Here is a 24663-nt window from a genome sequence, read left to right as displayed (position 1 = left end):
TTCCTTATCTGTATGACTGTGATATTACCTACCTCATCAAGTCACAGAGAAGTTTCTTGAGATATTACATATGGAAGCACTCTGTAAAATGCCACCGAATGTCAGTCACTACTCAGCAGACTGCCCCATTTGCTGAGTTGCCATAGGTGGGGATCATTAAAGAGAAGTTTCCTTACTCTCCACAACCTTGCCCTCGGTCCCTGATGAGTTTTATCAGTTGTGTCCTGTCTAGCTTCTCAAGGCTCAAAACGTTTACATTCTGATCTGTCGCTTTTCTCACATTGGTTTTAGACTTGATTTTATTTTCCAATATATTCAGTGCTCACCACTGGTTCTTCTGCCATCATGGCCCAGTTATCTTTTGGCATGTATTCCATGCCATTCACGTATAGTTCCCGAAACGTTCATGGGAACAATGTCCCCCCCCCCAATATTTTTCTGGAAAGATAACTGTGTCGCTTCAGTGGGAAAATATAAAACCACACAGCATACTTTCCCTTCAATTCAGGAGTCTGTGACTAGACAAGAAAAACAGCTTCCATTAACTTAATGTGTTCCCGATCTCTGAAAACAAGGTTTTCTGGAACAAACATCAGAGTATTATATTACTTTAGGGATTCTACTCTCTGAATATCCTACACACAAGCAACAAGGCCAACATAGTAGGCCAGAAACTCAAAGAATACATTTTACTCTTGACTTTATTGAACTGGTATGTCCAGAGAAAAAAAAACAGTTCTCTGTACGGAAGTTTTCTTATCTGTAAAACAGACCAAATAATTTCTCATCATCTGGGAGACCGTGTCCTAAGATCCTACCTAGCGTGTTACCATTAGTGAGAATGGAGTGGGTCTGCAGAGATTAGATATGCATTAACGCTCTCTACGCCAGCGTATTAGTGAGGCATGTTTGCTCTCCACAGTAAGTGCACTGGGAAACTCTCTTTTGAATCACATCGATGTTTCTCTAAACCTAGTAACCGAGAAAAGCTGACATCCTTCCTGAAGATAAGAAAGTCACTCCCACATTATCATCAAAATCAAGTGGGCAATTGTTTTTTAGATAGCTTTATTTTTCTGAATGTAAAAGTAATATGTGAGTCCAGTTGAGGAAGGGAGTCCATGGACGGGAGGGCTTCAGCAGGAATCCATGCGGACCCTTCAGGCTCAGGAGCATGTTTTTGCATAAGGAAAGGGCAGACGGACCACACTGCACCGCAAAGGGGAGCAAGGAAGCCAGGCCTGGTTACTTGGTGTCTCTAACCCTGTGTTTTCTGTCGATACACACAGAGAATTATCTTTCCCGCTTATTGTACAGAGGAGAGGTAGTCTCTGTTCAGTGTGTGGCATACAACAAGGGCTGTATAGCTACTTTTCTCTCTGATCTATATTCATAACTATATCTATATAAGTTTCAGGTGTACAGCTTTATAACTGGACCTCTGCAAACACTACAAAGGGATCACCACCACAAGTCTAGTGACCATCCATCACCATACCGTTGACCCCCTTCCTTCATTGTGCCCACCCCTCACCCCCTTCCCCTCTGGTAACCACCAGTCTGTTCTCTGTATCTATGACCTTGTTTTCTTTTGTTTGTTCACTTGTTTTGGATTTTTTTTAAGATTCCACATATGAGTGAGATCATACAATAGTTGTCTTTCTCTGTCTGACATACTTTTCTTCACATAATACCCTCAAGGTCAATCCATATTGTCAAAAATGGTCAAAATTTCATTCTTTTTTATGGCTGAATAATATTCCATTGTATATATACCACATCTTCTTTATCCATTCATCTGTCGATGGGCACTTGGGCTGCTTCCACTTCTTGGCTATTGTAGATAATGCTGCTATGAACATAGGGTTGCAGGTATCCCTTTGAATTCATGTTTTTGTATTCTTTGGGTAAATACCCAGTAGTATGATTGCTGGATCATAAGGTAGTTCTATTTTTAACTTTTTGTGGAAACTCCACATTGTTTTCCACAGTGGATGCACAAGTGTGCATTCCCACCAACAGTGCACAAAGGTTCCTTTCTCTCCACATCCTTCCCAACACCTGTTGTTTCTTGTGTTTTTTATTTTAGCCATTCTGACAGTTTTGATTTGCATTTCCCTGATGGTAAGTGATGATGAGCATCTTTTCATCTATCTGTTGGCCATCTGGATGTCTTCTTTGGAGAAATGTCTGTTCATATCTTCTGCCCAGTTTTTAATTGGATTATTTGCTTTTTTTTTGGTGTTGAGCTGTATAAGTTCTTTATATATTTTGGATACTAACCCTCTATGGGATATGTCACTTGCAAATATCGTCTCCCATTTGATGTAGTCCCAACAGTTTAATTTTGCCTTTGTTTCCCTTGCCTTGGGAGACATACGTAGAAAAAACTTGCTACAACTGATATCAAGGAAATTAGTGCTTGTGTTCTCTTCTAGGATTTTTATGGTTTCAGGTCTCACATTTAGATCTTTAATCCATCTTGAATTTATTTTTGTGTTTGGTGTAAGAAAGTGGTCCAGTTTCATTCTAATTCTAATTTTTGGAATAGTTTGAGAATAGGTATTAACTCTTCTTCAAATGTTTGGTAGAATTCACCTGTGAAGCCATCTATCCTGGACTTTTTTTTGTTGAGAGCTTTTGATTACTGATTCAATTTCTTTGCTGGTAATCCATCTGTTCAAATTTTCTATTTTTTCCTGTTTCAGTTTTAGTAGGTAATATGTTTCTAGGAATTTATCCATTTCTTCTAGGTTGTCCCTGTTTGTTTTTTCTAATATTCTCTTATAATTGTTTGTATTACTGTGGTATTTGTTGTCATTTCTCTTCTGTCATTTGTGATTTTATTCAGGTCCTTTCTCTTTTTTTCTTGATAAATATGGCTAGTGGTTTATCAATTTTATTGATTTTTTCAAAAAACAAGCTCCTGGTTTCACTGATCTGTTCTATAGTGTTTTTTTGGTTTCTATATCATTTATTTCTATTCTAATCTTTATTATTTCCTTCCTTCTGCTGGTTTTAGGTTTTGTTTGTTGTTCTTTTTCTAGCTCCTTTAGGTATAAAATTAGGTTGTTTATTTGAAATTTTTCTTGCTTCTTGAGGTAGGCCTATATTGCTATAAATTTCCCTCTTAGAACTTTTTGCTGCATCCCAAAGGTTTTGAATCATATGTTTTCATTTTCATTTGTTTCTATGTACTTTTTAATTTTTTTTTAAATTTCCTGGGTGACCCATCCATTGTTTAGTAGCATGTTATTTAATCTCTGTGTATTTGTGGTCTTTCCAGAATTTTTCTTGTGGTTGACTTCTAGTTTCATAGTGTTGTGGTCAGAAAAGATGCATGGTATGACTTCAATCGTTTTGAATTTGTTGAGACTTTTTTTGTGGCCTAATATGTGATCTATTCTGGAGAATGTTCCTTGTGCACTTCAAAAGAATGTGTATTCTGTGTTTTAGGATGGAATGTCCTGAATATATCTGTTAAATCCACCTGGTCCAGTGTGTCATTAAAAGCCATTATTTCCTTTTTGAGTTTCTGTTTGGATGACCTGTACATTGATGTAAGTGGTGTGTTAAAGTCCCCTACTATTACTATATTAATATTGATTAGTTCTTTTATGTTTGTTATTAACCATTTTATGTATTTGGGTACTCCCATGTTGGGTGCATAAATATTTACAATTGTTCTATCTTCTTGCTGGATTGTCCTCTTTATTATTACATAGTGTCCGTCTTTGTGTCTTATTACAGTCTTTGTTTTAAAGTTTATTTTGTCCAATATAAGTATTGCTACTCTGGCTTTCTTTTGACATCCATTTCTATGACAGATATTTCTCCATCCCCTCACTTTCAATCTGCAGGTGTCTTTAGGTCTGAAATGAGTTTCTTGTAGGCAGCATATAGGTGGGTCTTGTTTTTATCCATTCTGTTATCCTCTGGCTCTTGATTGGACCATTTAGACCATTTACATTCAAAATAATTATTAATACATATGTATTTGTTGTCATTTTATTACTTGTTTTGTGGTTGTTTCCAAAGATTCTCTCTGATCCTTTCTTGTCTTTCTCTCTTTCATGGTTTGCTAGTTTTCTTTAGTGATATATTTTGATTTCTTTCTCTTTATTCTTTGCAAATTTATGAGTGGTTCTTGATATATGGTTACCATTAGCTTTGTATATAACCTCTCCTGCATATAGCAGTCTATATTAATTTGATGGTCTTTTAAATTTGAACTTATTCTTTACTCCTCTATTCCCCACATTTTAGGTAAATGTCATATTTTAAATCCTTTTATATTGTGAGTTTCTTGACTTACTTTTTAGAGAAATATTCATTTTTACTGCTTTTGTGTTTTCTACCTTTATACTGTCACTTCTGGTCTCTTTTTTCCATTCAAAGAGTTCTCATTATTTCTTGCAGGGCTGGTTTAGTGGTAATGAACTCCTTTAGTTTTTGTTTTCTGAGAAACTCCTTATCTCCCATTCTATTATGAATGATAACCTTGCTGGAAAGAGTATTCTTGGCTGCAGATTTTTTCCATTCAGCACTTTGAAAATATCATGCCACTCTCTTCTGGCTTGGAAAGTTTCTACTGAAAAAACCCTGCTACCCCTATGGGTTTTCCCTTGTATGTTACTGTCTTCTTTTGTCTTGCTGCTTTTGCTATTTTTTCTTTATCAGTATATTCTGCCTATTTATTTATTTATTTAATTTTTTTGAGAGAGAGACAGTGTGAGCAGGGAGAGGGGCAAAGGGAGAGGGAGAAAGAGAGAATCCCAAGCAGACTCCATGCTGAGCATGGAGCCTGACACGGGGCTTGATCCCACAACCCTGCGATCATGATCTGAGCCGAAATCAAGAGTCAGACACAAATAGGTTCAAAGGAAAAGAATGGAAAGGTATATGCCATGGAAAATGAAAAAAATATATAAGAAAGCTGGAGTGGCTATATATATATAAGATATAGAAGACTGGAACAACACTATCAACCAACTGGACCTAGTTGATATCTAAATAACACTCCACCTAACAAAAGCAGAATACTCAAGAGCACATGGAAACACAGTGTACTAAACTTCATGGGATGCAGCTAAACTCCATGGGATGCACCTAAAGCTGTGAATTTCTGTATTAAAAAAGTGAAAATAGGGCGCCTGGGTGGCTCAGTTGGTTAAGCGACTGCCTTCGGCTTGGGTCATGATCCTGGAGTCCCGGGATCGAGTCCCGCATCAGGCTCCCTGCTCAGCGGGGAGTCTGCTTCTCCCTCTGACCCTCCTCCCTCTCATGCTCTCTGTCTCTCATTCTCTCTCTCTCAAATAAATAAATAAAATCTTAAAAAAAAAAAAGTGAAAATATCTCAAATCAATAACTTAAACTTCTACCTTAAGAAACTAGAAATAGAAGAGCAACCTGAATCCAAAGCAAGGAGAAAGAAGGAATTAATAAAGACTAGAGTGGGGGAGGGTGGCTGGGTGGCTCAGTCAGTTAAGCGACTGCCTTTGGCTCAGGTCATGATCCTGGAGTCCCAGGATCGAGGCCCACATCGGGCTCCCTGCTCATCAGGGAGTCTGCTTCTCCCTCTGACCCTCACCCCTCTCATGCTCTCTCTCTCTCTCCCTCTCTCTCAAAAAAAAAAAAAAAAAAAAAAGACTAGAGTGGGGGGAAAATGAAAGAGAATAGAAAAACAATAGAGAAAATCAATGAAACCAAAAGTTGGTTCTTTGAAAAGAGCAACAAAATGGACAAATATTTAGCTGATGGAGGGAGAGAGGAAGAAAGGGAGAAAGAGAAATTCAAAGCACTAACATCAAGAATAAAAGAGAGAGCACCACTGCTGACCTTGCAGAAATTAACAGGATGACAAGGAAATAATATGAGCAGGTATACATCAATTATTTGAGAATCTAAATTAATAATCGATAACTTAAATGAAAAGGACAAATTCCTAGAAAGACACAAACTACTGAAACTGATTCAGGAAGAAGTAGAAAGTCTGAATAGACCTATAACAAATACAGAGATTGAACTAGTAATCGAAAACTTCCCCTGAAGGAAAGCCTAGGCCCAGGGGATCTCATGGGTGAATTCTGCCAAACATTTAAAGAGGAAAAAGATCCCAAACCTTTACCAACTCTTGGAAAAATACAGAAGAGGAGGATGCACTTCCCAGCTCATTCTAGGAGGCCAGCATTTCCCAAACCCCAAAACTGGATAGACATCACAGAAAAAGGCCAATATCCCTTACAGAAATGGAAGCAATTTTTTCCACAAAGTACTAACAAACTGAATCTAACAACATATGAAAAAGATTATACATCATGACTAAGTGGGATTTACCCCAAGAATGCACGATTTAACATACCAAAAATCAATGGAACACCTCAGATTCATAAAGGACAAAATCACATTATCATTTCAAGAGACACAGAAAAAGCATTCAACAAAATCCAATACCTTCTCATGCTAAAAACACGAAACAAACTAGGGACAGAAGGGAACTTCTTCAACTTGATCAAGGCCACTTCCCCCTAAGATCAGAAACAATGTCTGCTCTTGCCACTTCTATTCAACATTGTATCCAGCAATTCCACTACTAGACATATCACAAGAGAACTGAAAACATAAAAACTTGAACAGGGATATTTATAACAGCATTATTGATAATAGCCAACAAGCGAAACAACTCCAATGTCCATTGCCTGATAAATGGATAAACAAAATGTGTTCTATTATTCAGCCACAAAAAGGAATGAAGTACTGATCCATGCTATATGGATGAGACTTGAAAGCATTATGCTAAGCGAATGAAGACAACACAGAAGACTTTGTATGAATCCATTCATAGAAACTTCCAGAAGAGTCAAATCCACAGAGATAGAAAACAGATGAATAGCTGCCAGGAGCAGGGAATGGAGGCATGGGGAGTTACTGTTAAGGGCTACAGGGTTCCTTTTTCGAGTCACAGAAATATTCTGGAATTATGCAGTGGTGATATTGTACAATGAAGAAGTCCCATGGGTGCCATGTCTCTGCCCTGTTCTTGGCCTATCAGATGGAGACCAGGATAGAAAATGTCATACCCCAAACAGATGTGAATAAAGGCAGATTCATCCTTAGAGAAGCAACGTTTATAAATGTGCACTGGTCTAAACAGTCTTTGAAAATTTCTTAGGGAGGAAATGTGTCTTTCCAATGTCTTTGTGCACAGTCGCCAGTTTCTGAGAGGCCACCGTGGGCCGGGTGCCGTGGCAGGTGGTTTCACAGACACGCCCACACCAGCTGCCTGTGGGGCAGGAGCCAGCATCTCTGCCCCAAGGTGCACACAGGGGAAACAACTGTTAGAACAGCCAGTCGAGACTCCTCTAAAGATCACACTGTCCTCCCCCATCCACCCTTATTGAGGCAAAATTTACACATAATATGGTGAATAGTTTTTAGGAAATTCTGGCCTAGGCTTCCCGAATAACCATACCAAAGAAACGTGCACTGCATGGATGTCTGTTTTAGTCATTTCTTAGCACAGAGGAGTTTAGCACTTACATCTTGAATGAACAGCTGATCTTGGGAGAGTAGAGACTCTTTAGATGCAATGCTTGAAGCATGAAGTTTTCTTGAGGTGCTCTTAAGATCGTTGAACTAGAGTTCTCTTGCTTTTAAGACAGAACCACCTGGTCCAGGGTGGCCTTCCATTCCATTTTGCTGACCTTCGGAACTTCTGTCCTGATACTTACAGATTTGCTCCACTTGCTGTGGCATTTTGGTGGCTCGGTTCAAGACCTTCTAATGTTTGAGTGATATAAAGTATTTCAAATGGAAAACTTAGGCTTTACATTTCAATTTCTTTTTTTTTTTTTTAAGACTTTAAGCAATCTCTACACCCAATGTGGGGCTCGAGCCCACAAGCCTGAGATCAAGAGTCACACCTTTTACCATCTGAACCAGCCAGGCACCCCTAGATTTCAATTTCAAGCACAAAGCAGGAGTATTTCTTCACCTGATACTGAGTTTAACAGGGTGAGTGATCTCTAGAAACCTAAAAGGCACATGGAGGGATTAGTTAGTCTGAAAATAAACACTCTGGAATAGAAAGTGTTTTACTTTTTGAATGACCACAGTATCTTTTTGGCTATTTATTAAAACAACTAAGCCATTCCACAAAATGACTCAGAAAAGATGATTTAAATATCACGATAGATCCAGCTTCTCTAAGGTCCTGCCTCTGCCAGGCTACTCAAGTTATTTTTCAGACCTCAGAGCTGGTCACGTCTCCCTCTTCCCCACCCACCACCCTAACAAAACCTTCTTGGGCTTCTCACTAGCCACAGGACAAATTCCAAACTCCAGTGTGGCACATAAGAGTTCTCCCTCTCCAGGGCCAGCTTTCCGTCCAACACTGGTTCTTGTCACCTCAGATTCCACGTGAGAAGTTTCCCACACACAACCATGTTTTCTAGATCCTTATAACTGCATGGGCTGCTCCCTCTGCCTGAAATACCCTCCCCTACTTTGCAATGTCTGTCTTTGTTAAGTTGGCCCGACTGTCCCTGGTGCTGTGGACACAGTTCTGGTTCAGGCACTGACAACATGGTATTGCCACAAGAGGGTCCCCAAAACACAGCACAGGTGGCAGGTGGCTGGGATGCATCAGTGTAACGAGTAAGAGGACTTGGGTTAATTTCTGATGTAATTGTGCGGTCAACCTGTGACTGCTCCAGGTGGGTTGCTCTGTCTCACAATGACCCCGGGTTGTTTGCTTCTCCTCGTTTCCTTGATTGCTTTGTGAGAGGCTGATAAGAAGGAAGACATGCCAGAAGGGAATGGATTGGCTCCAGAAGTGCTTCCTCTGGCCTCGATCAGAGCATCATGCTTCCCCAAATTACCCAAAATGGCGCAAACTTGTCCCATTAGTTACCATGCACTAGTGCTAAGGTGCGTCCCATAGCTTCCCTGGCCACCGTGTCACCCGAATAGAATGACTTAAAGTAAAAGGAGCTCATAACCAGAGTCACAAAGTCAATGTCTGATGCCCGTAGTCCTGCCGAAGTTTTTACTGGGCTCCCAGTAAGGAGGGTACTGCCCCTGGGAAGATGGACAGTTATGGAAGAGCTGTTCTCGGTAGTTGGGAGATTCAGACTCTTGGCCATTAGGCTCAGGAGTCGGGTGCTGGGAGGCAGGTGGCGGCCACGTCTGGGGGTGGATTTGGTGGTTGAGGTGTACCCCCGGAATGAAGCAGCCCTGCAGGGACTGGGGCCGGACCACAGGCCAATGTCCCTCGTACACCTGCTCTACCCAACTGCCCTTTCACCTGCTGCCCTTGGCCTTCTGATGCACATGGTCCCCTGGAAGCTTGTGGCCGAGACAGCCTTTGTCCAGGGGCCCAAAGGAGAAGCTCATGTCCTTCCGTGGTTTTAGGATCACTCGTGTTTTCCTTCAGCAATTGTTTGACTCAGCGATTGAAAACTGAGTTTCTTTTCCACGGGCAACTAACAAGCAAAGGTGGGCGATCATCTGGGTCTTTGATTATAGATGCTTTTGTCTTAGCCCCTCTCTTGCCCCTGGTTTATGTTCTCCCCACTCTTCCACTTTCGACCTCACAATCTTCCTGAAATTATTTACGGGACAATGTGAAACATAAAGCAATTGGTTAAACACACTGGAGGCTTAATCTGAAGACGAAAAGGCCCGTCTCTTCTTGCCCTAACTCTCAGGTCGCCCACGAGCCACTGTTAGTTGCCCGGACTGGCTTGGGGAACATTGGCACAGGGGACTTGGAGTTTGGTCCTGACTCTGCCAGCAAATCACTGTACCCTTTGAGCCTCCCTTCCTGTTATGCAGCTCACAGTGAAGTGGGGAAGAATAACAAGATAAGCACGAGACACTGGGGGCAGATGCTTCATCAGCACAGTGGCCCAATCACGGCGACTATTCACTTGCTGCAATGCGCCGCCAGCTCCGTGCGTTCTGCCACCAAGGGGCAACCGAGACTGGGTAGGCAGCTCAGGGTTGGGGCCGAACTGTGGCCGGCCCTTGGCTTCTTAGCCACTCACGGAGATGATCATTCTGGAAGTGGTGTGGTGTTGTGGGTGCACAGGGAGAAGGCAAAGGCTCCAGGCTGATGACTTGCAGATAGAAGAACATTCAGAAGCAATGCTGAGGCCTGAGAGGGGGCTGGGGGGAGCTGTCAGCTCGTCCCATCTCTGCGCCTCCCTCTCTGGCCTCGGACAGCTGGAGATGGCCACTGTGAGAGCCGTCCTGCCTTCCTTCTCCTGGACTCCAAATTCTGTGTCCTGAATGCCTTGTGGAGGGGCTGGCTGGCCGGCTTCCTCCCCCCTGCTCCCCTTCCTCCCTCCCTTCCTTCCTCCCTCCCTCCCTCCCTCCCTCTTTCCTTCCTTCCATCTTTCCTCCTTCCTCCCTCCCTCCCTCCCTTCCTCTCTTTACTCCCCCTCATTCCCCACTTCTCTCAATTCCATTAATCCAATACATGGAGCGTTTCTGAGTTGCCAGGCACTGTGCTCAGCACGAGGAGAAACTGAATGAGAAGGAGCCCTCGTGTCTGCTCTTGTGAAGCTTGATTTCTGGGCAGGTTATTCTGATACTCAGGAAATAACTAAGGCTGGGGGTGGGTGGAAGGTTTCAAAGCCGCACCCCCTGTAAGTGAGCGGCAAATGCTCCGATCAAGAGCTTTAAGGGCGCTTTAAAACACTGGAACATGCCACTGAAGGGTATGAGGGATCTTCTTATCTTCAGATTAAAAATAAAAACGATTAGGCTAAACCATTCCTTAAAATAAGCATCTTAAAGATATTAAAAGAGCTAGCTAATTTAGACAGAGCTTCTGTTGAGTACTACATTTTGGTGGGAAATATGACTTTTGCTATCAGGCCCTCTTGACACTGAGTTAGAGATTGGGAATCACGTGAAGAAGTGATTCTTCAACCTTAATGGGTGAAGAATCCCCTGGGGTCTTGTTGAAATGCAGATTTTGGCTAGTAGGTCTGGGATGGGGGCCAAGACCCTCTAGCAAGCTCCATGGACTCCTCTGCTCCAAGCTGGTCTGCAGACCACATCGTCACCAACAGGAACTTAGATCAAGGCCTCTGACCGTGGCACGACCGATATTCTGGGCCAGGTAACTCTTTGTTGTGGGGTTGTCCCGTGTATCGTAGGCCCTTAGCAACATCCCTGGCCTCTACCCACTAGATTCCAGTAGTTCCCTCCCCCCTGTTGTGACCACCCCAAAAAATATCTCCAAACATTGCCAAATGTCCCGAGGGGCAAAATCATTCCCAATTGAGAACTACTGGATTAGATGATTTTCAAAGGCCCTCTCGAGTCCAGGTGTCTTGGCTCAAAAGCCCATATCAAAACCTCTCAGTCTGAAAACATGCATGCCACCAAGCCCAGCAAAGATGGCCCCAACGCTGGCCTCTCTCTGTCCTTTTGAAGATATAAATGCACAGATCTACCTGTCTTCACAACAGGCACATGCCGCAGCACCTGTTCCCCCAAAAGGTGGGGTACAGTGGCATTTGCACCCTGAAAGGGACGCTGGTGTGTGGCATGACTGCCGTGGGGTTGACAGGGAGGGGACCCCAGGTGTTCCACGGCACGGATGAGCGTGAGCCAGCCTGATGAGACAAGCACCAGAGCCTTCCCCGAGAGGTAAGGGGATGAAAATTCATCTAAATCAGCAGAATGCATCCCTTTCTTTACAAGGGGACTTTGCTCCCATTATCGGCAGGTCCTAGGAGTGTGTGAGGGCTTTAAACGGGATTGGATGAGCAGCCAATGACTCAGTGCACATCGCGACAATGGCAGAAGTCCAACGCTAACTCAAGAACAGCATTTCAGCCACTGCCCTGGGATGAGGAGCCAGTGAGATGGGGAAGCCAAGGACAGAGCAAGCAGAAAGGTCCATCTGTGAAAGGCCACTGCATAATGGGATGCCCATGGATTTGAAAATGCACTATTAGCTTTTATTGCTCTGAAAGAAAAACAAGAGGGTATTTCAGCAGTCGGATAAATGACTATGCTTCACAAGCAACAGAAACAACTCTTGGGACAGAAAGTTACATAGACAACCACTCTCGGGAAATCTCCAGAGAGAGTGCTGCCATTACCTAAGGAGGTGGAGGAGAGGGGCGTGTGTGTGTGTGTGTGTGTGTGTGTGTGTGAGATATGGAAAAAAACAGAAGGATAATCCAAAACACTTAAAATTGATTTTCTTTAAGGAATAGGAAAAAATAGAAGGTAGAAGCATAGAGGTTGAACTTCTTTATATGTACCTTTTTTCCTTATATATTTGATCCTGGAAACATCTGAACTGAAGAACTAAAAATAGAGTAGTTTCAGGCTCACAGCAAAATTGAGGGGAAAGTACAGAGAGTTCGCCCAGACTTCCTCCCCACCCCCCACAGGCACAGCCTTCCCCGCTGTGGGCATCCTGCCCACTGGTCACACTGCATGAATCAACACTGACATGTCCTTATCATCCAAAGTCCAGAGGTGACATTAGGGTTCAGTCTTGGTGATGTATGTTCTACGGGCTCTGACAAATGTATAATGATTTATATCCAGAAGTTTCCCCGCCCTAAAAATCCTGTGCTCCATCTATTCATCCCTCCACCTCTTAGCCCCATGGCAACCACTGATCTTTTTTTTTATTATCTGCATAGATTTGCCTTTTCCAGAATGTCCATGGAGTTGGAATGACACCATATGTTGACTTTTCAGGCTGGCTTCTTCACTTCTCAATATGCATTTGAGTTCCTTCCATGCCTTTTTGTGTTATGTGAATTTTTTGCCAAGTTGTAAACAAAATTGAATTTGAAAGGAACAATCTCTACAAACTGAAAACAAAATGATACAGATGACCTTAACTATTCTAAATGACTTTAACACACACTAATTTGACTGGACATCCCAGGCTGGTTAAACCCTAAGGACAAAATAACTGCAGAAATGGTTTTACATGGTTTTCAACACTTGGAATTATTCAGTCTTTTTTTTTTTTTTGCGATAGTGTTGGTATTGTTATTCTGAGGTTGCCAGATATATAATAATGTGGAATAAAGCAAATAATTAGTGATATTCTAATTCTACCATTTTTTTAAACGTAAACTCTACCCCCAATGCGGGGCTTGAACTAATGACCCCGAGATCAAGAGTCCCAAGCTCTACCGACTGAGCCAGCCAGGCGTCCCTGATTCTACCATTCTTGATGTGAAAACCAGGACTGTCAGTGTGGAAGAAAGGGGATAGAAATGGAACAGAAGAAGAGGTTAAGTGAGTATCTAAAGTTCCCAATATGAGTTGAGAGAAGCATTATGAGTTCCAGGGTAGGAGGTATTTCATAGATGTGTAATCCTAGCTCTCCCACTGTAAAGGACTAAAACCAATGACGAACCCAGAGCAAGGATCATCTCTAGTGTCCAGACCATGGTTTGTAAATTTCTTTTCTTTTCTTTTTCTTGGTTGGTAAATTTCTAACTAAAAAAACCTCCAGGGGTTCCTGGAGAACAGGCTGATTCTGGGATGTCCCAGATGATTCTGAGACATCTGATGATGTCAAATAGTGAGGAAGTTATTAAAGACTTGGGAGTCATGACAACAGGGCTCAGGAAGCAGCCTGCAGAAACCCCCACTGGCCAAGATGAGCCCATATGAATAGCAATAAGAAAAATTATTGCAATATGAGACATCAAATATGTTTAACTCCATGCATTCATAATAGCCCTGAAAAGAAAAACACACTGGCCATTGTAGGAGGATGCAAGTGAACGAAGTCATGATTTTGAAAGCTGGTAATCAAAGGAAGAGAGTTCAGTATTCATCCCTCTTTTCCTACACAAATGTACTGAGTGCCACCCAAAGGGCAGATGAGGGGAAGTTTTTCTTAGAAGAACCCCAGTTAGTCAATGAAGACAGAACATCACTGTTTGCAATCTCTAACCAATGAATGGAACTGACTATCATAACAGCCCCACCAGACATTACCTGCCTCTGGATAGAGCACTACACAACCACCTATGAAACAGTCTTGCCAAAAAAAAAAAATCCAAATTTGAGTCTGATCAAGCCTCTAGATGTGATGACTCATAGACAGGCAGTACAGAGGACAGAAGAACATGTTATGGGAGACTATGGGCTACATGCTGCAAGATCCAGCAGGAAACTCCACAGGACAAATGGCCCACCTTCACCAGCAACTAGATTCAGGGAACTAAAAAGTGGAGCAGAAACCTATCGCTGAAAAGGGCCCAAAAGAAGCATTTGATTCTCAAAATGTGTGTAATGACAAAAGAAACCGGTTTTTCTAAGTATGATATGAATGGGGTAACTGGAGATAACACTGACGGGTATGACTTAATATCATATTTGATGATATTAAGGGATACTTGTTAGTGCTCAGGCATAATAAGGGTAACTTTATCCTTTGGAGCTGCGTCCAGCAGTGTCTGGGATGTGCTTCTAAACGACACAGGAGGGGTGGGGCACACAACTGTTGACCTCGGGGTCCCGAGTTCAAGCCCCACGTTGGGTGTAGAGCCTACTTAATGTACAAATAAATGACACAGGTCGGGGAGTGGATAAGAAGGGAAGACCGGCCATGAGTTGACCATTGCTGATGCCGGGGACCGGGTTCATGGCGGGGGGGGGGGGGGGCATTGTACTAGTTCATCTCCTTTGTCTATGTTTGAAATTCTCCATAATAAAAAAGTAACAAATAAATAGACGTCTTTGCCTTTATGCTGAATTTCTCTCAGGCTCCCTCCCTGTTCCAGCTGCCTAACCTGCAGCGTGGGCCTAGAGCCTAAAGGATCACTAGGGGAGGCTCTGCTTTGGCCGCACAGCATGATGGGGATGAGCGTGGACTCCGGGGCCAAGTGCACTGCTTCAGATACCGGCTCCGCCATTTCCTAGCCATGTGACCCTGCCCCCATCAGGCATCCCTCCTGCTCTCGGCTCCCTTGTCTGTGAAGTGAGGCCAAGGAAAGAACGAGAGCAGCCCCTGCTGCCGAGGAAGCACTAAACACCCATCAGCTTCCCCGCTTCATTCGTCCTCTGACTATTTCATCTGTTCCAGCTCGGTGCTAGGTGAGTTGAACCAGTGAGTGCCAACCAAGAGGCCCAGAGCGCTACATGGGTGCTACCTCTGCTTAGCAGGGTGTGGGCCGTGCCCCAGAGGAGGCACCAGCTAACCAGCACCCTCCTTATGGAAGGCTGGCCCACACAGAGGGTGTGACAGAGCCAGGGCATTCAAGGCCAATGTTACTCCATGAGCAAAGGTGCGGAGCCCTGCGAGGTCACGGCGGGCTGAGCACAGGTGAAAAGCTCATCGGGCCACAGTGGGAACAAAGAGGAACTCCACAGGTTTCCAGGATATATCAGGGCAGTGCAGGGACAGGACGGAAAGGGACCTTTGCTAAGGGCCTACTATGTGCGCATGTGTCGCTGGATCCTTGCAACCAACAGCCCTTGAGGTTGGCAGGGCCTGAGAGCATGGGTCTCCTGCCCAAAGTCACATCATTAGTAGTGTCAGGGCGGGTATTTGAACCCACAGACCTGCATGGTCCAAAGCCCTCTGGAAAGTTGATTAGCTTTTAAGAGACCCTCCCCAGCCCTGGGAAAGTGAAAATACAGTAATGTGTAGAAAGCCCCATTTCCTGATGCATACCTCACTTTTATATGGTGGTGCCATCCACTGGGCTGAGAAAGACTTCTGGTGAGGAGCACTCTGACCTGACACATGTTGAGTTTCAGATTTGAATCCATCTCCAAGTGGAGCTGTCAAGCAGACCGGTGAACAGAGGGTCTGGAGATTGGAGACATAAATGTGGAAGTCATCATGTAAATGAGGTAAATCTTCACATAGTGAGCACAGAGGAGATCGGTCAAGATCACCAAGGGGGCAAGCGAAGGCAAACAGAAGAAGTGATGTGCTGAGCCCTAGGGCACCCTGAGAAGAAGCTGGGGAACGGCAGAAGCACCTGAGTATGAGGCAACAGAGGGGTGTATCCTGGAAGCCCAGTGAAGATGGTGAGTCAAGGAGTGGCCATTGCATCCAAAGCTGCTGGTGGTCAGGCAAGGTGAGGACTGAGGATCGGCCATGGGATTTGGCAACATGAAAGGTACGGGAGGACTTGACTAGAGCAGGTTTGGTGGAGCTATGGTAACCTGTGCCTCGAGCCCAAAGCATCCCTAAATGGCAGCTCTGACTCGGCAGATGGGCATAGTGGTTAGGAGCATCTCTGAGGAGCTTTGCAAAAGGGCTCATTTCTGCTCGAGGAGAGTAGACCCAAGCTCCCAGGAGCATGGTCAGAAGTGGGGTACTTTCCCGAGAGGGCCCTCAGGACAAGGCAGGTCTAGATTCTTGGGTGCTTTCGCTAGGTCTAAGGGCCTTTTCCTGCCACACCCATCATTCCTTTCCTAAATAGGTACAGCCGTGGTGGTGCCCAGTGACCTGCACCATGGCCGCCCCCACCCTCTACCAGGCGGAGGGAGAGGTTTCCTGTCAGTGCCACGGTCTCTGAGAGGCCCAGGCAGGGACCCCAGGGGAGTGCATGGTGACCCAGGACAGGCAACTGCATGAGAACAGCTCGGGAAGAATGGGCACCCAGGCCCTCTCTTTCCAGCAGAAACTAAAGGAAGGTGGCTCTAAACAGAGACTAGGGGAGGGAGATGGACCCCTAGCTTCCATGACACCAGGGCGAAAGCCAGCAGGACCACTGGCACTGCTCCCCACACCATGTCCCAGGGACCGAGCTCCCACAGTGGGCTACACAGCCCTCCCTGCAGAGCCACAGACCAAGTCTCTCCTGGACTCAGTTCTCAAATGACTTCTCTCGCTCCTTGCAATCAGTCCTCCTCCCCTTGGTGAGTTAGAATCACATGTGAGGAGCAAAATCACAGGTCATCATAATTCTCACAGACACTGGCTGATCAGACCGTCTTGGCGTGGGATTTTCAAGTGATGTGTATTAATTCATATGCATTCCGAATTTCAACCAGTAAAATAAGGGGCAAATGGGGACAGATGGTAACTGGACTTACTGTGGTGATCCTTTCACAATATATACAGATTATCAGATCTTTGTATCATGCGCCTGACACAAATACAATGTTCTATGTCAGTTATAAAAAATATAATATAAAATATTATACTATAGATAATATAATATAGAGGTACTATAATATAAAGTAATATAAAAAAAGAAGGGGCAAGAAAATTCTGAATGGTGAGCTGGACTTTTTTCTTTTTTTTTTTAATAGAGTGGGATGGTGATGAGAAGCCCTTTCTCAAAGCCCACTCTGCCTTCGGGGAAATTTCACCAAGGAGACAGGAATGTTGGGCCAGGAACTGTATAGTGGCTTTGAACTAGGTTTCCCACGAGACGGGGGTTGCTGACAATTTGCAGGACAGAGGTGTTTCGGAGTGGGAATTGGTCACAGCAGGTGCCCACGATGAGATGTCCACACCTCAGCCCCGTGGAAGTACTGCTGCCTTGAGGCTCCCCAGTGGGAAGAAGCGAAGCCAGTACCAGGAACAGTCTGCTCCCTTTTCCTTTAAAGGAAATGAGCTCCAGGTCCGGGAGAGGTTGACAAGCTGGTAATTCTAGAGGCTCCTACACAGTGTTTATCGGGGCAAAAACTTCTAAAATAAAGGCAAGCCAAAATTCATGGGTCAAGAAGTACTAAGAGAGTCAAAAGACACAGAGAAAATACTGGAATGAAGTCCGTTGAAATGTTGGTGGCAGTTACCTGGAAGGGACGGGACAGGGAGGACAATAGATATTTTAATTCTCATTTAATATTTTATACATTTCTACTAGGAGCAGAGTTTGCTTTCACAGTTAGAAAAAAGTATTGATGCTATTTTTATAAAGAGAGAAGGAGAGGAAAAAAATTACTGGATTTGTCTAGAATATGAGATTGTGATGAGGAAGAGGCCACAGGGTAAATTAATCTGCTCTAAGCTCAATGAATCTAGAAAGCCTAAAATGTTTAGAAATGCAGGGAATTCTAGTTTAGAGCCTGGGTGGATTCTGTTCATGTTTGGGATCTGCACATTGAAATAGAACAATCATTTTAAATATTATATAATGTTTACTTTAAAAGAGTATAAGTGAAACAGTAGCATCTTATACTTTACAGTTTTCTGTTAAAAAAAAGAAAAGGGTGCCACTTTTTGCCTTGGCTGCCAGGATGCTCAGAACTAAATTTTGGGCTTACTCCAGATCGCATAGTATAATATATAACCATTTCCTACTTCCATTTCTTTTTTTTAAATTTATTTTATTTTTTAAAGATTTTTATTTATTATTTATTTGAGAGAGAGAGAGAGAGAGAGAGAGAGAGACACCACAAGCTGGGGTAGCTGCAGAGGGAGAGGGAGAAGCAGACTCCCCACCGAGCAGGGAGCCCAACATGGGGCTTGATCTCAGGACCCTGAGACCATGACCCAAGCTGAAGGCAGACACTCAACCGACTAAGCGACCCAGGCACCCCATCTCCCTCCATTTCTTAACTTCAATTACTTTATGCTTGCTTAGATGATTCTATTTTATCTGTCTTTATAACAAGCCCACTCCAATCCTTTTGGGGAGTGGATGGGCGTATAATAACAATGAATGATCTTATTTGAGAGAAAGCCTCTGTGACATCAAGAACAGCAGTTCTTCTCATTTACAGACGATGGGGCTGATTCTCAGAGATAGTGATGTGATTCCATGCTTGATCCACTTGAACTAGAACCTAAATTTTCAGACTCTGTATTCAGTGCTTCCTTCACTGCCAAGTTTAGTAGTGGGGCTTGAGGATGGCTCTTTGTGACCACTTGTCAGGGGTGGTGACAGGAAAAGCATATTGCTTCCCATTCCTGCTCACTCCCCATCTGGGAGGGTGCAAAATTGGTGGCCAGGCCACATGCCCACATCACTGTTCATCCGCTCCTAGGAAGCATGTTGTTAAGAACCAGTCACACAAGACTGCCAAAGCCAATGATGACAATTAATATTTCTCAATCTTGGTTTCAAAGCAAGGGCTAGTTCCTCCAAAGACGTGCTGTCCTCGTTTGTCCTGGTTTGGTCACATTTTTGTTCAAACTGTTGTTTTACTGAGGGTCCCAAGTCTCTCCACATGGCTGGGGGCAGGGGGCCTCTATTCTCTTCCCTCGTTGCTGGGAAGCTTGCTGGGTTAGTCCCCTAGGATTTCCGTAACAAGGCACCACAGAGGCTTAAGCAACAGAAACTTATTTCCTGGAGGTGGGAAGCCTGAGATCAAGATGTCAGCAGGGGTGGTTTCTTCTGAGGCCTTCCTCCGTGGCTTGTAGATGGCCGTCCTCTTCACCTGTCTGTGCACTGTCTTCTCTGTGTGCATGTCTGTGTCCTAACCTCTTCTTTGAAGGATGCCCATAATATTGGATCAGGGCCCACCCTAATGACCTAATTTTGGCTTTATCTCCTCTGTAAAGACCCTACCTCCAAATAAGGTCACATTCTGAAGTACTGGAGGTGAGGACTTTAACGTATGAATTTGGGGGGTGGGTACCCTTTAGCTCCTATGCTTACCCTCCATCTCCTGGTTTGGGCAATGGCCTCTGCAGAGGGTGGCCCCGGGCATCCCCACCCTTCATGAGCCAGCAGCTGACCCTGCTCCCGGAACATACCCACCTCAACTGGAATCCCAGCGCCACCACGTACCACGTGACCTTTGGCAAATTTCCTCCATTTCTCTGAGGCTTAGTTTCGTCCTATGAAACCACCTCCTACCTAATTGGGTTATTAGGAAGAATAACAATGTCTGGACAGTGCTGCCCCGTGGGAGGAGCTCAATGAAAAGAGGCTGATGGCTGAGTGAATTGCCAGCTTATGCAAGACACAAGGCCTGTTCCACCCCTGAGCTAATGGGTCAGTCTCACCGAGAACAAAGTCTGCCCGCAACAACCTCTGGGCCTCCCCACTGAGTAACACACCCCCCTCCACTGGGCGTCTTTCAGAGCTCAGCTCCATGTCTTATGTCAAAGAAAGAAAGAAGTTCTTCCTCAACCTCTCTTGCGCCTGGTAATTTTGATGTCCTGATGGTGGGTTCAGGTCTTGATTCAGGGTGATGTTGCTCTAAACTTTTTTAAGGTTTAACAATTAAGCCTCTTTTTTATTTTAATTTTTTTATTTTTTGTCATGGTTCCCTTTACAAATCATAGGTGTGATGGATGATTTTATGTGTTAACTTGACTGGGCCACGGGGTGCCCAGATATTTGGCTAAACATTATCCTGGGTGTGTCTGTGAGGGTGTTTCTGAATAAGATTAACATTTAAATCAGGGCACCTGGGTGGCTCAGTTGGTTAAGCGTCTGACTCTTGGTTTCAGTTCTGGTCATGATTCAGGGTGGTAAGATCAAGCCCTGTGTCAGGCTACCTGCTCAGTGGGGAGTCTGCCTGGGATTCTCTCTCCCTCTCCCTCTGCCCTATCCCCGCTTGTGCTCTCTCTCTCTCTCTAAAATAAATAAATAAATAAAATCCTAAAAAAAATTTATTTTTTTATCTATATTTTCTTTTTACAATTTTAATTAATATCCTCCCAAATTCATAAAAGTGAGTTCTCAAAATATAAATATAAGAAAAAAGTATTCCATATTTGTTCATTTCTACAATGATATGTAACTTTTTTCATGTATTCAGCCACATTATTTTATTGAAATTCAATTAGCCAACATATAGTAGTACATCATTAGTTTCAGATGTAGTGTTCAATAATTCATCAGTAGCATATAACACCCAGTGCTCATCACATCATGTGCCCTTCTTAATGCCCATCACCCAGTTACCCCATCCCCCCAACACCTCCCCTTACAAAAACATTTAAATCAATAGACTTAGTAAAGCAGTTTGCTTTCCCTAATCTGGGTGGGCCTCATCTAATCAGTTGAAGGTCTGAATAGTACAAAACACTGACCCTCCCCTGAATAAGAGAGAATTCTTCCTTCCTGACAGGATTTTGAACTGGGACATCAGCTTTTTCCTGCCTTTGGACTCAAAGTGAAACATTGCTTCTTTCTGGGTCTCAAGCCTACTGACCTTTAGAGTAGGACTACACCATCAGCTCTCCTGGACCTCTTGCTTGCCAACTTACTTTGCTGATCTTGGGACTTCCCAGCTGCCATAATTGTGCAAGCCAGTTCCTTAAAATAAATCTTTATATATATTTATCTTTATATGCCTATACTGTACCTATATGTATATGTTTATGTATATATATGTACAAACATATACATACATACATCACACACACACATCCTATTAGTTCTGTTTCTCCAGAGAACCCTGACTAACACACTAGGTAAATTCCCAGTGATTACCACCAGCGTACCTGTAGGCACCGCCACCCCATCCTAACCAGTGAGTCTACATTCCAGCAAATTCTAATTGACACTGACTTCAGGGAACAATTGTAACCATTGTTCTTACTGCCTCCAAACATGAGGAAGGTGTTTCTTCTCAGCCTGGATACTGGGCCCCCCTCTAATGTGCATACCACTTCCACCTGGGGCAGCGGTGATGTGGCTTCACCTCTGGACTGTGCCCCTGCAGAGGGAGGTAGAGAGAGTGAAAAATGAATTTGCTCAAGTCACACGCGGACAAGGAAAAGCAAGCTCCAGACTTCGGTGCCAAGCCTCTTGCTCAATGTCTGTGCCATATGACAAGTCTCAGACCATTGTGGGACATCAGACCTGTCTGTGTCCAGTTGCCTCATACATCAAGAGTCCATGCGATTGGCTGATCTGGGAGGGGCTCCCCCTCTTCAGTCACTGTGTGTCCTGCCCTACACACCTGGCCAAGAGCAGCAGTGGATGGCTGCCCTGGTGAAGGAGGTGACCACAGGCCTCTCAGAGCTGCTCCTCCGTATAGAGCAGACAGAAAGTAGGACAGAGGACAGATCTCGTGTGGTCTAAAGGATCAGTCCCCAGAGTGTGCTCCGTGGGACACTGGTCCTGGGAGTGCCTCAATTAATTTGGGGAAATGCTCCTCAGTCAAGACCTATCTTGGAAGCAAAATCCATAGGAAAAGTCTCTGAGAAGCACTGTAATAAGAATCTGCTTAACTCTAAAAGGGACATTTACTGAGGGCTTTCCAGGAGCCATTGGTAGTAAGTACTGAATTCATGAATCCTCAGGACCACCCAACGTGTTGGGAACTATTACCACCCCCATTTTACAGATGAGGAAAATTGAGGCAAAGGAAAGTTAAGTCACTTGCTCAAGGCCCAAGAGCTGAATTTAGACAAATTCACCTCTAGCAGCTTCATTTCCTTGTCTTTTCCTATTTGCTCAAGTCCCCCCTCCCCCCAAAATACCATCCAGCTATACCAGGCTGTAAGTCCAAAGTGAACTGTAATTGGAGCATTTGTCAGAAAACTTTGAAATGCCACCACCAATTTGAGTAAGAGGCTAGGTTTTCAAGGACACAAAGTAACAAGACGGCCCTTGCCCTGGTGGTGTTTTTTGGAGAGAACTTTGGTGATGCTGCCTGAATTTAAGATGTGTGTTCCCTTTGACCCAGCGATTCCTTCCTCAGATTTTATCCTTCAGAGATAGAGACACCTGTGCAAAAATGAAATCATGGACATGTCTTCTCTAAAACCTTAACACCTTTCCCTCCTCTCTCTCAGGTGACAGCCCTGAGGAAACAGGAGAAACCACAAAAGGACACAGAGGCTCACCTCCATCCCTACCAGCCTGGGCCTCCCGTCCCATCCCGTGTCTGCCATCAGCCCTGCTCCCCACGCCTGGACCTCCTCCCTCTTGTGTCTCCGAGATGTCCATCTTTATCGACTTTCCTCTATACTGGACTATTTTCACAGCATATAAACGTATTGTTCTTGTGCCATTAAAGCCCCCCCCCCCCCCCGCCAAGCCCTCCCTGGGCCCCACATCGGATGTTTCTAGCTATCATCCAATTTCTCCACCTCCCTTCATGCAAAACATGCAGTAAGTGCTCATACATACTCTCTCCCATTTCTCTCCTCCACCCTTTCTTGACTCTACTCCAATCAGTTCGTCTGTACCCCTCCACCAAGGTGCAATCACCTCCACTTTGCCAAATCCCATGGCCAATTCTCGGGCCTCACTTGATTCTCATTGGACCCTGCCAATCGCACCCTCCTTCCTGGAACACTTTGTTCACTTGGCTGTTGGGATTCCACTCTCTTGGTCCTCCTAGGACCCTGGCGGTTCCTTCACGGTCTGTGTTGTCAGCTCATCCTCATACCTGTTACATCTTAACAATGGAGGGCCCAAAGGCTCAGTCCTTGGGCTTCTTTGTCTATACCCACCCAATTTGATGGTGTCAACTATTGTGTAGACAGTGAATCTCCTCCGCCAGGACTCTCCCCTTAAATTCTAATGCTGTGGTCCACTGCGTCCCTGGGAACATCACTTATAAAGACCTCTCACACGTAACATGCCCATAGCAGAACCCCTCCTGCTGCGTCTGCACAGTCTACCGACTCGGCCCCTCCAGTCACCCAACAGTTGAGGCCTAACATTCTGGAGTCCCCCTTGGCACCTCTCCTTCTTTCTTGACCCTAATTCTGTCAGCAAGCGCCGTCAGCACCCTCTCCCCTGTACCCTCAGAATCCACTTGCTTCTCATCTCCTGCCCTGCTCCCACCCAGTCATGCCCCCGTAAGGCCTCCCTAGGTCGAAGCCCTGGCCTTCTAAGGGTCTGCCTGTTCTCAACCGCCTCTTCTCCACAGTGCTGAGCTGCAGAAAACCTAAGTCTGGTCATATCGAGTCTCTGTCCAAAGCCTCCCAACTCCTTCCCATTTTAGCATAAAACGCAGTCTTCCCGAGGCCAACAGGGCCCTGTAGGACCCAGCTCTTGCCTCCTGCCTCATCTCCTTCCCCTTGGCTCACCCCACCACAGCCCCAGGGCCTCTGTGCTGCTCCATGAATAGGCGCACACACTCCTGTTCCTCCTGTCCCAAATGCCTGGTGCCCCTCCGTCCCCTCAAGGCTTGCCTCTCCCTCAGATCTCTCAACTATCCCTTCGTCAGAGAGGCCTCTGCTGGCCGCCATAGGCTGCACAGTCACCCCCAGCCCCCGCACCCCCCTTCTCCCCGTCCCCTGCTTTATTTCACACCTACGGCCCCAACAAGCCCAGTGAGTGTTTGTCTGGTTGTCATTTGTCTCCCTTCTCTAGAACACAAGCTCTGTGAGGTGGAACTTTTGTTTCGATCATGGCTGAATCCTTAGAGCTTAAAACAGTACCTGGCGAAGGAGGTGCTCCACACATACTTGCTGAGTAAATGAAGGATTTGTTTTTTCAATATTGCTTATAAACCCAGAAGTTTCACAGGAGTGGACCGATCAAACAAATTGTTGTTGGACCTGCTCACTGGAACATTATTTAGGTGGTACAGGTTTTTTATGTTTTTTTCTAAAGATTTAGATTTAGATTGATTGCTTTGGAGGCTTTTCAAGACATGGGAGATGAAAACAGGTGAGCAATTAACATGAATGAGCAGGTCTCATTAACACAGAATTACATATGGCGATCTACATGGGCACGTGTAGAGAAAGACCTGGAGAGAAGGCTGCTTTTATTGGGTGAACTGACTACATTGGCCCACTGGACAATCCAGGACAGTATCCCCTCGGGGGCTGTC

The 24663-nt window shown here is 44.6% G+C and overlaps 1 protein-coding gene across 2 annotated transcripts in view; it reads right to left on the bottom strand.

Moving 5' to 3' along the window:
- DOCK9 (dedicator of cytokinesis 9) overlaps nucleotides 1–24663 on the bottom strand; it is a 326271-nt gene that overhangs the window by 9952 nt on the left and 291656 nt on the right. For both annotated transcript variants that reach the window (XR_010409934.1, XM_045869641.3), the window contains exon 54: nucleotides 15677–15814. Coding sequence is in view for 1 of the 2 variants with exons in the window: in XM_045869641.3 (XP_045725597.1) it covers nucleotides 15677–15814 (138 nt within the window). In the remaining variant the exon portion in view is untranslated. The remainder of the gene's footprint in view (nucleotides 1–15676; nucleotides 15815–24663) is intronic.

Source organism: Mirounga angustirostris, unplaced genomic scaffold (assembly GCF_029215605.1).
Source record: "Mirounga angustirostris isolate CCGP_5_RB_7025 unplaced genomic scaffold, mMirAng1.0.hap1 SCAF_3, whole genome shotgun sequence".
Classification (NCBI taxonomy): domain Eukaryota; kingdom Metazoa; phylum Chordata; class Mammalia; order Carnivora; family Phocidae; genus Mirounga; species Mirounga angustirostris.
Note: the sequence above shows the minus strand (reverse complement) of the source record. Positions and strands in the feature narration are given on the sequence as shown.